The sequence below is a fragment of the Helobdella robusta genome (genome assembly GCF_000326865.2).
Source record: "Helobdella robusta unplaced genomic scaffold HELROscaffold_11, whole genome shotgun sequence".
NCBI lineage: Eukaryota > Metazoa > Annelida > Clitellata > Rhynchobdellida > Glossiphoniidae > Helobdella > Helobdella robusta.
The window spans coordinates 3,707,236-3,722,307 of NW_008703617.1; the positions used below are offsets into that span (position 1 = coordinate 3,707,236).

General features: G+C 32.4%; 3 protein-coding genes across 3 annotated transcripts in view; all 3 read right to left on the reverse strand.

Moving 5' to 3' along the window:
• Positions 1-647: 647 nt before the first annotated feature.
• HELRODRAFT_150433 (hypothetical protein) lies at positions 648-3,865 on the reverse strand (the record flags this gene model as incomplete). The annotated part of the gene is made up of 8 exons (XM_009012979.1): positions 648-782; positions 1,451-1,619; positions 1,907-2,046; positions 2,230-2,301; positions 2,554-2,630; positions 3,296-3,425; positions 3,540-3,681; positions 3,768-3,865. Coding segments are annotated over 8 exons (963 nt in total), but the record flags the coding sequence as incomplete, so codon positions are not given.
• A 1,004-nt stretch (positions 3,866-4,869) lies between these two features.
• HELRODRAFT_167470 (hypothetical protein) lies at positions 4,870-5,547 on the reverse strand (the record flags this gene model as incomplete). Its single annotated transcript, XM_009012980.1, has 4 exons — positions 4,870-5,003; positions 5,083-5,203; positions 5,268-5,346; positions 5,453-5,547. 4 exons carry the CDS (start codon positions 5,545-5,547, stop codon positions 4,870-4,872), a joined length of 429 nt encoding a protein of 142 aa, XP_009011228.1.
• Positions 5,548-7,160: 1,613 nt separating this feature from the next.
• HELRODRAFT_190246 (hypothetical protein) overlaps positions 7,161-15,072 on the reverse strand; it is a gene marked incomplete at its 5' end in the record, with an annotated part of 10,366 nt that continues 2,454 nt past the window's right edge. The window contains 15 exons of the mRNA XM_009012981.1: positions 7,161-7,327; positions 7,461-7,636; positions 8,743-8,835; positions 8,992-10,202; positions 10,372-10,446; positions 10,537-10,674; positions 11,108-11,225; positions 11,419-11,660; positions 11,778-11,976; positions 12,216-12,466; positions 12,555-12,659; positions 12,983-13,195; positions 13,643-13,756; positions 14,053-14,160; positions 14,307-14,348. Of these exons, the coding sequence (XP_009011229.1) occupies positions 10,128-10,202; positions 10,372-10,446; positions 10,537-10,674; positions 11,108-11,225; positions 11,419-11,660; positions 11,778-11,976; positions 12,216-12,466; positions 12,555-12,659; positions 12,983-13,195; positions 13,643-13,756; positions 14,053-14,160; positions 14,307-14,348 (1,680 nt within the window). The 3' untranslated portion in view covers positions 7,161-7,327; positions 7,461-7,636; positions 8,743-8,835; positions 8,992-10,127. The remainder of the gene's footprint in view (positions 7,328-7,460; positions 7,637-8,742; positions 8,836-8,991; positions 10,203-10,371; positions 10,447-10,536; positions 10,675-11,107; positions 11,226-11,418; positions 11,661-11,777; positions 11,977-12,215; positions 12,467-12,554; positions 12,660-12,982; positions 13,196-13,642; positions 13,757-14,052; positions 14,161-14,306; positions 14,349-15,072) is intronic.

Below are 15,072 nucleotides of genomic sequence, written 5' to 3' on the forward strand. Positions count from 1 at the left end.
TATCTGCTGAAGCATAACACACATGCACACAATTTCATAATGGTTATGAGAACTTGTATTTTAGAAATAACTTAATTGAATGCTAAGACAGACAAAAAGGATGGATGGATGGAACTATTGTTGCTTACACTCTTGTTTCCCACCCTGGACGAAGAAACAATTATATTGACTAGTAAGAAAATTAATTACTTATAATTTGAAAAAAGAGAAAAATTTACATTGTCACCAAGTTAATTCATCGTTATAATTCAGCATCATACAGTTTTATGATACTCGAAAGGCAGTAATTAATAAACAATAAGAGATTATAACATAATTAAAATAATAAAAAATTATAACAAACTTGCTGATCAGGCTCATAATCTGGATCTTTTTCATCATCTTCACCGTCACCTTCATACTGGTAATGAAAAATAGTAATTAAAAAACTAATGAGTCACTAACATAGAACCTTAAGCCAACATAAATCTCATGTCATATATCATTCACATGTTAGCATACAATAAACCACTCATTACACACATGCAAAATAAACAATTGGTTTCATTCATCCATTGAAACCCATCAGTGCAGCACAGAAGATGGGCACTTTAGCACTAAGCAACCAGACCATCTTCAACACAATCAACTGAACTTACATCACTAGGGCCATCCTCATCTTCATCGTATATATCATCATCGAGTGCCTCTCCTGTGAAATACAGGACAGCTTTTGGTACTAAGCTGCTCTGAAGAAGTTGGCCTACCTCAAAGTCGGCTAACAATATGGCCTCCTTTTCATCCTGAAATTAGTAGAAGGATGGAATGAATTGGTCAAAAGAATGAAGATGGATGGTCATGCAATTAATTGAGAAGCAGAAATAAATTGAAAAAAATCAATTGGATGAATGAAGAACGAATGAATGAATACAAATTTTATACATCACAATGTTTGCAAGCAAAAGGAGTGACTTGGATGAAAGAATGCTTCACAGAAAAAATAAAACTAATTATACACAGGGTTTGTGCGTTAGAAGGATTGTGTGAATTATATAATTTAGTGGACTGACTAAACAAAATGAAATAAATAAATAGATACACATATTGCAGTATGACTGTGAATGAAACCAATTGAACGAATGAATGAAGAGAAAGAGGACTGACACACAGATGGTTATCATTAACCATTTCAAAAAAGACGTATGTAGTGACAGGACATTGGAATGAATGAATGAGTGAGTCTGAGAATGTATGAATGATGATTGTATAAAAAATTGCAAAAATAAGCCAACATGCTCCTCTTCGTCTGCTGAATTATCAGTTGTAACAGGGGCTGTAAATGAAAGAAAATATTACTTAAACTAACAGAGTAACATATAAAAAACAAACAACAAAAAAGAAATAATTAAATACATAGGGGATTGAATAGCATTCACAACAATAGAAACACCAATTAAAAAAAATGACAAACATTTACATGAGTAGACAAACCTGGTGGATCCGGGGGACTGAAGAAGTTGAAGAATGACTTCTGTTTCACAGTTTTGTTGACGACCTTCTTGGCTCCTCCCTTACCCTTGACCTTCTGTTTGATTGACTTCTCTGTTAGGTTTTTGTCTTTCTTCCAGTTTATTTTACATCTGTAATACCAACAAACTGTCCATTATGTGAAAAATTGATATCAACCATAATATTTAAACTGAGCATAGTATGCAGAAGTAACATTTAATGATAATAAACACAAAGCAAAGCCCAAATAAAACGAACTGATCTATAACAATAAACCAAATAATCCAATTCAATGGAATAAAACATAAAAATTAAATATAACAAAACAAAGAATTACTTTTCATAATAAAAAACCAACCTAACCAGCTAACTGAAACAAATTGTAAAAAACCGCCTAGAAATGAAATAAATATCTAACCCAGTGCACTTGACAATTTCAGGCCCATCGTAGGTCATAGGTGCAGAAGGGTCTGGAGAACTTCTGGTGTAATACCTCTTGACCAATGTCTTATCTTCAAAGTAGTCATTCTCGTCGAAATCAAAGTGCAGCTCAAAGTACTAGATCACCAATTAAAATAAATACCAATGAAAAAAGTGAGTTTAGTTCCATCTAATCACTGATTATATGTATGTGTTACATTGTATTATTTCACCATAGTACTTTACAGTACTATAGTGTAGTATTGTGGCCAAACACTTTCATCACCACCATCATCATCATTGTTAATATAACTCACTGACCATTTCCTCCACTTGATCTGAGAAGATGACCCTTATGTCCTGCAACTTCTTCAACGGCTCTTCATCCTGCTCCTATTGGCACCACCAGCAAAATATTTATAATAATCTATAATTATTATTTTCTCATAATAATACCATTAATTACTATATATAAAAATGTACAACTGAATAAATAAATCTCATGAGAAGGAAATCAAGACAGTTGCAGAAACATGGTAAATGTAGACAGGTGAACAACTTGCAAAGAGAAATATTAAACATCATTACTGCATATTATAATTTATACAATAATCCACATTATTGCCATTTTATTACAAAACACACCTGTACGAGGTTCGATAGAATTTCAACGTTTTTGAAAATCGTTAGCCAGAATTCGGGAATACCCTTAGTATTCTCGTCTTGAAAAAACAACAAAAATTTATTTAATAATAAAAAATTATTACATTACAAAACTGTAATAAAAATAATATCATTTTTTATGTTACTCAACCGTTTAACAAATAATAATAATAATAAGAACGAACCCCATTGTCCGGAGGGAGATTGCAATGGTACTGTCTTCTTACTCTCCCCACCATCTACATTTGTGTCTGGTTTCTGGATAAAATTGTAATTAATCAAAGATTAATAATAATTATATTATTATTATTTATATCATAATAATCAAATAACCCATCTCATATAGAAGTAGAAAAGTTGGCAGCAAGTAATGGCAACCTACTGCGTCCCCAACTTTTGCCAAGAAAACCACAGACAATCACAAACCAATTAAAAAAAACATGATAGTGACAGATTAAATAAATAAATAAAATGTATGAATAAAATTAATTATAATGCTTATAATAACATGTAACAACATTTTATATTGAACTACTGCTACAAGAAGCAGTCATGCTGCGTCCATCAAAAGAAACATTATAATAATAAAAATTATTAATAATGTTAATAAAGCATAAGCAATTAACAACATCAATTAAAGATCACCCACTATGTCAAATCAAATAAAGAGATAGGAAACTAACATCAGCAGAGCTTGCCTGGGCAACAAGATCAACATTTTTACAGTCTTTTGATTGTTGCTTGTCACCTTCTCCATCTTTACAAGCCTCATCTTCCTCCTCTTCATCGTTGTCACTCTGGTAGTCGCAGTCTGAATCTGTCGGTTCTTTGACAGCCGATATGATGTCACGTCTCTGTTGTTTAAAAAAATATTAGTGTCATGTTATTATGTTAAATAGTTAGATAAGGTTTAAATCAAATGAAACAATATAGTTCAAAAACATCAGGAAAAATATTTATTTTGTTACCTTTTGAAGAAGTGGTTTGTACAAATCAGCATATTTATGCTCTAGCAAGTGAACTTCTTCATAAAATTTAGCCTCCACATTGAAAACTTCCAACTGCAGCTTTTTCAGAGCTCTTAATCGTCTCTTCATTGACTTAGGTAAGCTGTTTTAAAAAATAATTAAAGACTAAAACACTAAATATTTAGTAGATTAATATTATTATCTGATTACAAATCAAAAAGTAATTACGTTTCTATGTATCCAGATCTCTGGCCAGCCATGCTGTCTAATTTCCTACCAAAGGCTGCCAACACATTCGGATCAGACATCAGCTGTCCTGTTATCTTCGAGACCACGTCTGGCTTTAAATCTCCTTCAGATTAAATTAGAAAAATATGAGCTTAACTGCAATTGATTATGAATAAAATTAAAAATTTAATAAAACAGATAATGAAAAGATAAACAACCTTCTTTTTCTTTTTTGACATCAGGCTGTACATCACCGCTTTGTAAAAAAACAAATATCTTAAATTCACAAATCGATCCCAAAAACAGTTAGAGTTTGTAAAATTAAACAAAAAGTAAAAGTAAAAACAAAAAGTAAAACAAAATGAAAATCTGACTTTTAAACAAAACAAACAAGAGAAAGTTATACTGACTTCTCCGCCATTTTTGATTTCAACGTAGGGTGAGGTAAAATTAGTGAGGAAATGTTTTTTAATGTGGAAATTTAACGATTAACAAGTTTTTTTGATGAAATAGCAGAAAATAAAAGGAATAAAATCCGCTTAAGATCGCAAAACGGCACGTGTAACCAACAAAATGAAACAAAGAAAATTAAAAGATAAGAGCGCTAAATCAAAGATTCTTAAGCTAAAAATTTAGCTCATTTTATAGCACTGCATTACAACTTCGACTTTCAGTATATTTTTATGGCTAAAAATTCAAATGTTTTCTCTTTTCTCCATGAGTTTTAGCTCAGCTTATTAAACATACACACACAAAATAATATATAAATGATTTTAATAGTATTCTAAATGTGGTCATAAATAAATGTACACATTTCAGTACATGGCTCAAACAATGCTTTGATATGCGTTTACTTATAATACAATATATTTTCGGGTATTCTACGCAAAATGTGCATTATGTACACGACTATGTATTGTTTTATTTAATTTTTTTTAATTATCCGATTTTTCCTATTAAATGTCATAACAGGCAAAAAGGTAATATAATAAAATTCACGTATATAAGAAACCAACAAATTGTAACAAAAACCGAAAATTCAATTACGTGTTCCAACAAATCCTGTGTAACATAACAATCGTTTAACTCGGTAAAATTATCTTCAAATATTGTTGTTGAAAAAATTAAATGTTTTATTAGCCAATTTTCTGCACTGGACAGCTTTTAAGATGTCATAAAATGATGCAGTTGAGATGTTTTCCACACTACCCAACGTGTCCAAGAGCAAGAAACATTCTACAGAAAAGCATATTTTTCCATTTTCAAATGTAATTTATTTTCAGTTCATATCAATGTTAAATATAACAAAATGTACCATGCTCTGAAAATCCAGAATGCCTAAATGGACTGATAATTTTATTAGGATCTGTTAATCCTGTTTCCAAATTTGTTGAAAGTTTATCCCACAAGATGGAAGCTCCTTTTTTGTGATGAGCCTTGGTGCATAATATATTACACATTCCAATTTCAGTTAGATTAAACTTTTAGAGTTTCACTTACTTTGGCTAATGTGTCCATACACTGACAAGCTTCTGTTTCATTTCTTACAGGCATGACTGTTAATTTACTCATCAAATACCTTTGAAATATCAAATTTTATAATGAAATACTTGTATTCTATGCATCTAATATAGCTAATATAATTAACCAAACAAATGAATGTTGGCAATGTTCAAGAAACAAACTTATTTTGCAATGAAAAGAAATTATCAAAGTTTAGAGTAGCCTCTATGGGTTCAGCTATGCATAATAAATGACAATTCTTGTGCAATTCCAACATCTTAGAAATCTCTCTGAGTAGTTATTTTGACAGTTTTATTTTTATTACTGAAAAAGGAACCAAAATTGAATTTTTCAGAATTTAAAAAAATGAATCATCAAACAACTAACAGAAGAAATGAATGAAAAAGGAATAACTTTTTAAAATAGATATAGAAAAACAAAAAACTCATATTACTCAGCGGAATCCAAATTGGAGCGATCATCAGTTGAATCACTTGGAAAGTTTAATAGGAAAATAATTCCAGATGCTGGGAAAATTATTGAATTCCTGATCGTAGTTGAAGAAACTGAAACATTTTTTAATATTTATTAACTATTTGTATTTATAAACGATCCAACCAAAAATTGAAATACAATGACAAAAACACTCAAATACAAACTTCTTATTTTATAAGAATCGGAAAGTATTTCAAACACTTTAGAGTTCGACAAACAATCGTTTAAAATGACGGACATCTTGACTTCTGCTAGAAACTGAAAATTCGTTCGGATATTTTCTTCAAATTACGAGCGAGTTTTGTTAAAAGTTTTAATAATATTCAAAAAGCAACCATATAAGCGTCTGAACCATGGATATAATCGAGGATATGAACTCGCCTATCTACAGAGAAAAAAATGGAAACCAAATTTCTTTAATGCTTAGTTTACTTTTATTATTTCAAAGTTTAAGTTAAATTTTAAACGTTCAAGCTTGTTGTTTGCTTCGTAAAAGAATAGGTATCGGTCTGATTATGAAATATTTTTTAAGATTTAAAAACTTGAAGAACACTAATTTTATAAACAATAACGCCTCTAAATCTAGATATTTGAACATAATTAAAACTGAAGTACACAGACAGTACAAAGTGGACATCGGTCGTTGTATCCCTGCATTCAAAAAATTTCTAAGTTTATTTTATGATATAAAAATTAGACTCAACAACGTATTAAATTTAAAAAAAATGGCCGCTCTACGTAGTCTGTCATCAACTGATCTAGTTGATGACATACCGATGGAAAAACATGTTGTTGGAGATGGTGCCCGTGGTATAAAAAATTTAGACAAAAGTCTTTTCAATTGTTCAGTAAAAGCAATTGGCATAACAGTCTCAGTTAAAAACGTTGCACCATTCAAAAAGTCGTTTAAAAACTCAATTTTCAAAATTACAAATGTCAATCCAGTAGTCAAATTAGGCAAGGAAACTGGCAAAGATCCTGAATCACTAGAAAGCAGTAGAGTAATTTTAATAGACCCAAATATATATTCATCTCCAGATGAGTTCACTTCAAAACATCTGTCACAATTGAACGAATTGAATGTTGATCTCACCTCATGTAATTATTATTCAATATCCCTTGACTACACAAACTGGAATTATGATGAAATTCTAAAGTGGATTCTTCCATTAAAAGGAGTGGACGGCATTGGTGGATTTAGCATCATTGGCCACATTGCTCATTTGAATCTGAAGGATGATTTATTGGACTACAAATCAGTTATTGGTTAAAATTTCATTTTTGTCATTCATATTTTTGTAAATAATTGTTAAAAATTATATAAGTTTATGATAGTTTTAGTAAAACCATATAACTCCACCTCACAAAATTAGGTCAGGTCATACTAGACAAAGTCAGTGCAGTTAGAACTGTTGTAAACAAACTTCAGACTATCGACAACACGTTTAGAAATTTTAAAATGGAGTTGTTAGCTGGAGATGAGGATTACAAGACTATGATGAAAGAACATGGAGTCACTTATGAATTTGATTTCTCTAAAGTTTATTGGAATCCTAGATTAGGTGGAGGCCAGGGATGTGATGTGATCATGTTATAGCATGTTAATTGCAAATTGCAATGAAGTATAGTGATATGATGATGTGGTGATGAAATAACAGGAATAAAATTGATAAAATATTATTAAAACTAAAATAGCCACAGAACACCAAAGAATAGTTGAATATTTGAAGCCTGGTGACTTAGTTTTTGATGTCTTTGCTGGAGTTGGACCTTTTGTTATACCAGCAGCTAAGAGGGGCTGTCTTGTTTATGCTAATGATCTTAACCCGGACTCATTTCATTGGTTGAAGAGAAACATGAATATAAATAAGGTGTTTTATGAAAATTAATAAATATTACAAATAGATATTGCATTACTTTTTTATGTGTGTGTGCGCGCGTCGTGTGTATTATATATATATATATATATATATATATATATATATATATATATATATATATATATATATATATAATACCTCAGACAAAATCAACAAACTCACAGGCATCTTCTACAAAATCAAATATAAACTCTCTCTTTCTGCTCTTCGCACGCTTTATTACACATTCATCTACCCTTATCTAACTTACTGCATCACACTATGGGGAAATAGTCCAAAAAGCCACCTGAATAACCTAATACTTTCCCAAAAAAGATCAATACGTTTAATTTTTAACCTCAAACCCGATTCTCATACTAAACTCTTCTTCCTAGCAAAAAAAATTTTACCACTTAACTTCATCTGTCTTTACTACTCTGCTTTATTCGTTTTTAAATTTATCAACAATCTTCTCCCACCTCACTTTATCAACTTCTACACATTAAGTAACTCCGTTCAATCTACAACCACTAGACACACCCCTCTCTTCTATATCTACGAAACTCGCCTCAAATTAATCCAGACAAGCATAAAAACAACAGGTCTTAAAATTTGGACAGAACTTGTACCTCCCCATCTAAGAGCCATCATAAACCTACAACATTTCAAGTCAAAATTCCGTGCTTTTTTATTGACACTGGATCTCGACTCCACCACCTAATATTATATTAAGAATACGTTAGAACAAATGATGCGGATGAATGGTCTTTATGAATGGTTAAACATTTATGTGTTTATATATGTACTGAGCGAACATTTACATAGTTATATGACTATATATGTATGACACGAACATTTACTTATTTATCTTCAATTATCTTTCTGCTTCTGTTATTTTCCTTATTTTATTTCATTAACTATCCATGTATCTACCTGCGGTGGCCATCACAAGACAAACAGTCTTATTCGGTCTCTGCATATTCAACTTCATAACTTTTATTCACTTATTTGATATGTTGTTGATTATGAATAAAACTTTGAAAATGAAAAAAAAAGAAAATATATATTATATATATATATATATATATATAAGTAGTTTATCAAATTTTTTTTCAAAGATATGTCCAGAAAAGTTCAATGTTTATAATTTGGATGGAAGAGAGTTTATTGGCACCATATTGAAAGATGTTATCTTAAAAGAGAAAATATTAGTTAGATGTTTAAATTTTAATTAATTTATTCATTATTTATTCATTTTATTTTGTTAATTTTTATTGAAGAAAAAAAATTTTTTATAATTTTTTCACTTTAATTTGAAATAAGTTCTAAGAAAATAATATATGTAATAAAAAATGGTTCTATTACAGATTAAAGAAAACGACAGCTCATCAGCTAACGCCAGCGACAGCAGCGGCAGTAATCGTGGCTACGTACACGTCGTGATGAATTTACCAGCGTTGGCAACTGAATTCCTGGATGCATTTAAAGGTCTTATAATTGGTCTTTCGCCTTTGCAAGTCTTAAAACCAGATCCCATCAACAAAGAAGTTAATTTTTTTGGCACAACAACTACTGCTACTTCTACCGCTACTTTTGCTGCAGCTGCTAATAATAATAATGATGATAATAATAATAATAATAATCCTCACACTCCCATTGCTAGTATGACAACTGCGACCACTACTTCTGATTCAGTAACTAATTTTGCGTCACCTACGGCCGCCGTTTGTAAGGGTAAAAATAATAATAACAACAATAATAGTAATAATAATAATTATGATAATAATATCGATAATAATAATTATTATATGGCTAGCCGCATAAACAGTAACATAATTATACATTGCTACAGCTTCAGTAAAGCAGTCGACCCGGAAAGTGACGTCATTACACGGGTCAAGCAGTCGCTCGACCTTGACCTTTTGACCTTTTTTAAGTCAGGGGTGCGGAGAGTTAGAAATGTGGCCCCCAATAAGGAGATGATGTGCGTTAGTTTCCACCTACCTCTGCATGTTTTATTTTCCCGTGATAGCGATGACGACTGTTCTCGTCAAGATCGTCATCAGGATCAACGCCGTCAAGATAATCATTATCATCGAGACGACAATAAAACGGATCCAATCTCGCCTCCAGAAAAACGCATCAAACTGTAGCAGTGAAGTAGATTCGTTTCAAAAACTATGGCCACATTCATTCAGTTTTCAAGTCACGAATTTGTTCAGTCTTTACGAATAACAATACAAATAAAATTAATAGTAGCAATAGTAATGAAAATAATCACAAACACTCCAATAAATTGTTTTACGTATGTTTAACACGTATCGAGAAAACGTACCATAAAAAGCAAACGTCCTGAATATCGCGTATGTCGTCAATAATAACTTTAGTTTATCACGGCGTAAGTATATTTTTCACGTCTTATTTCATTACGGCGTTTTTTACTTCGTACCGTATTTTACTTGCCACCACCAACCACAACAGTCCGGTGAAATCTCTTTTCTCATTAAACTTGGGTTTGAGTGTTCGTTTCTCCCCAACCGTCCAAACTGATCAGCTGAGCCGTCGGGGCGTACGTGTACTGATGACATGATGGGTGTTTAATTGGTTTTCATAATAAAGTAACTAACGTTTATAAATTTATTAACATATCCATGCGTTTGAATTTTTGTTATTTAATTTATATGGGATGACTAAATAATTAAAATAAATGGTGAAATTGATTGACGACTGATTAATGGAAGGCTCACCGAAGTAGCCTGTCTTTCCGGCATTCCAGTTATGGAGAGGCGTGCTTTGGATTTAACAGCGTTCGTAAAAGTCGTCTGTTGTTAGTTGTTCGTTTTTTATAGGTTTGTTTGATTGATTGGTAACTTATTGAAAAAACTATCATTAAACCGACTGACTAATCCCACCTTTCGTCTTCTAGCCTCGACTTTCGACTTGTAGAGGAATTCACAAGTAGCCATAACTAATGCCAACGTCAGTCCGCCCATCAAAATGTAGAAAATGCCTGCCACGTTCGGTAGCTCCAACGAACTTGTCACTTCTTGCTGTGTTTGTCAGGGAATATTCTCGTTAACCATAATTGGTAACAGAGGAATAGGCAAGTCTTATCGTATTATGTATTGCTGGGTAGATAGATATGTATGTACAGTGCGTGCAAAGTGTAGGTATTTGTTAGTATTTTTGGTGAGTTTTGTGTTAAAACTAAATCATACAAAAGTTTAGAGCGTTACAAAGATAAAAATATATTTTACTCATGTTAGCAGTTATTTTTTCTTATGCTATTACTTGTTAGGAAAGCCTTTGTTATATAATATTCATTCATTATATTAACAGAGATATTTGTTTAGTTTAACGTTTATAACCGTTGTAAAGTACTATTCACACTAGGTACCTAACTTATCATTACTAAATACTTAATTTAGTAATACTTGGTAATATTTAATACTTACCGTAAGTGCATGAAAACTGCACACTAACCTTTTTAATCATGGCGCCATTGTTAGGACATTTGCTGTTGTCATACCACCACATCTTTTCCAACTTTGCCAGTTCTTCATTTTCGCTCAACTCTAAAACGGCCAGTGTAATCCGATCTCTAAAATGTTAGTAATTTGAGGAAAGATAAAAAATTGACGGCCTATATTTGTATAGAATGATGTGTCCTCCTTTTAGCAGATGCTTATATATATACACTACATATACTTATTTACAAATCATAATGCATAAAAAAATCACTTAATATATTGATTAATTTTGACCGATAATAAAAAAATATCCGACAGACTCACCTTAAATCCGAACCGAGTGGCGTACCGACGCCGTATCCTTTTGAGTCGAGGTTGCTTCCAACTTTCATGGTATCACAGGGTTCTATCTGGTTGATGTAATCGTTTGTAGTTGACTCGATGAGAAAAGCGTACTTCTCATTTCTCACACGCTCAACACCTTTCTCGTTCGTCTCGACAAATACCGACGGTTCTGTAGTGGTCATGAAGGCCCACATTCGCTCGTACACTGGGATAGTCGAGCGCTGGCCATTGAAATTATAAAATTAAATTTAAAAATAATATTTTTTGGATTTACAAACAAGTAACACATGCATGCTTTCACACACGCACGTTTGATCAAAACCACAGAATGTAAGAACCTTAAAGAACTCCATGGTGGATCCTGAATGAACCATTCCATATTTAATTTCCGTCTGTTTTGCTAAATCTTCAGCAGATTCAATGGGACTCTGCATTCTTTCCACCGTCAGAAATGCAGCCAGGTTAGCAGTGTAGGAAGAGATGATGATCAGAGTGAAGAACCACCACACCGAACCAACTATGCGGCCTGACACCGACCTGGTTAAAACGAAAAATATTTGAAGTTCAATTGGCGTTATTATTATTATATTTTTATTATATTATTATTATGTTATTATTATCTCATTGTCCTGAGTTCAAAAGCAATGAAATCCATGTTTATCAAAATGTTTGCATAACATTTTCGCATATATACCTTCAAAATCGCACGCTTTGTGATAAATTGAAGTGGTTCAAAAACTGGTAACAATTAAAAAATATTAATAATTTGGCTCGACCTGGGTTCAATATCACAACCCTGCTGCATGAATGCCCCCAGAGAGAACCACAGACTGTTGAAGATGGTGAAATTATTCGTCACCGAAGGTCCGTCGGTATGATCTTCAATGTGCCACTCGAACGGACTGAACCGACTGACCAGGAAGAGCACAACACTGACTCCGATGTAAGCGAATATCACGCACATCCATATCTCGTTCGAAAGTGGGCTCATGAACGAAAAGACGCCTGGCGGATCCTTCAGAGGCCGCTGGGGGTGGAGGAAGTGATTTTGTAATAAATTATTATATTATTATAATTATCTGGTTTTTATTATAATTAATAATTTAGAGAAATACTTTAATCATGATTGAGATTCCGAGACTCATGAATGGCTTGCTGAAATCGATGACTTGTTCTCTATCTGCTGTTATCGTTAGCGGAGCAATGGCCAGGTCAGCTTCCTAGATTTGTTTTTTCATTTTAATCTTTTATCTTAGTATTCAAAGTTAAATTACTACTGCGATATTAAAAATGTATTAAAATATTATTTAATGATATTCATCGATTGTAGGATTTCTGCTGTTGGCGTCATCATTTCATATACTTGTTCATGCTTTTTAAAACTTTATTTAATATAAAAGTTCGACATTTTAACCAGCCATTAACTCACTTAATTAAACCAAACAACCGGCTAATCAATTAGTTAGTCAATCGACCAATCAGTCAATCACACATTTGACCAACCAGTCAACTTACCAATCAATCCGGCCATTCATCTACTCACATGTCTTATAAGCTCTCCGACCATACCATTCCAAGTCGCATTTTCACCTTTTTGTCCATACTTCGTATCGTTAACGGGTTTAATGGTGTAGGTGAACCCGACAAAGTCCGCAATTTTTTTCGCCAGATCCGCGCAATACCCTTCGTATCTGTCGTTCCCCTCCCATTTCGTCCCGTTCGTTGGCTGGGGGCGTTCTTTTAAATACGGCGCCGTCTGGAATGAATTTTATTTTTCATTCATTATTACCATTATTCATTATTATTATTTTATTTCGTTTTTTGCACTTCTACATAATTGTTTGTTTTGCGAATTTTTGGTTGGGCCCAAGTGAATCTTTAAAAGTTGGGCTATATAAATTTAATTGATCGATCGATCGGTTGATCGGTCGATTGATTGATTGATCGGTCGATTGATTGATTGGTTGGTTTGCTGGTTGGATGGTTGTTTGATTGATTGATGGTCGTTACTATTATATAATCATCGTAATCACCAAAAACCACGGCAACATCTTCATTATTATTAACTAGAATCAAATTTTCGTTATCAAATAAGTTTTTTCGAACATTTCACCATCATTATTATCATCAGCACATCATCACCACAATCATCATCAACATCATCACAATCATCATCACAATCATCATCATCGTGACAACTGACCAATATGGATGTTACAATCCTAGTCTTGTTAGCAAACGTGTTGTTGCCTTTGAACATTTTCAATTTTTCGGGCGGTTGGATGCTCAGACCTGACTCCGTACTCCAGTGCCCTATCTTTATTATTATTATTATTATTAGTAGTAGTATTATTATTATTAGTATTATTATTATTGCTTTTAAAATAAGAATCGTTAGTGAAAATGAGTAGATGTTTGTTTTTACTACTACTACCTACTACTACTACTACTACTACTACTACTACTACTACTACTACTACTACTACTACTACTACTACTACTACTACTACTACTACTACTACTACTACTACTACTACTACTACTAAAACTACTACTACTACTAATAATAATAATTATCATTATAATTATTATTGTAATAATTTCTATAACTACCTTCGCGAGGCACCTGCTTAAGCTGTTCTCCAGCAAATCGAGTGTGTAGTTGACTCTTAATCCGTTCTCGTCATACTTCACGGGACCCGTTATGCCACCGAACTCAACCTTATTTATTTATAATTAATATAATTAATAATTAATTTATCAATTATTATTATGAGTTATTATTATTTATGTTATTATTTTATTATGTTTATTTTCAAATTAATAAATTATTATTTATTGAAATTTTTTTTTGAAAGTTTCCTTACTGATCGCATCGCCGCCATAATTTCCTTCCCATAGCTAAATGGCTTCAAAAATTAGTAATTAATTTAATTAATTAAGTTAATTAAATAGAATATAATTTAACTTTCAAACTAATCAAAAAGTTAATCTGTTGGTGGCAATCAGTAGGTCAATTATATATCAATCGACCAATCATCCTAAATTCCATTAATTAATGTTCTCAGTCAACCAGTCAATCGATCACATAGCCAACCAATCAATCAATTAACTAAGGTTAGATTCCAACTAGATAGGTTCATCGATTACTTTCTCACTCACTCAACTATTAATCAAACAGCCAGCAATCAAATAATAAATCAATATCAATCAATTAAATGTTTGCCCAACTAAAATCAATCAAACAAATGATCACTCAAGATCAATCAATCAATCGATCAGTTAATCAACCAACCAATCAACTAACTAACAACGACAGGGTTCGAACCGCAGTTGATTGCCTCGCTGGCATTCTTCAGATTTGGATGCTTGTCGAAGAATTTGTTGATCCCGCGGTGTATCGTCTTCAGTGCGTCTACGGCCAGTGCGTGTTCAAACTACGACGATGATGACGTGCTTGTGATTATTTTCATCAGTGCAAATATTCAACAACAGCCCAAGTACCATCGTCGCCACCATCGTTATTATCATTATCTTATCATCACCATCATCAACTCCATCATCAACTCCATCATCAACTCCATCATTATCGTCCTCATCATCATCGTTATGACCTTCATCGGCAGTTTAGCT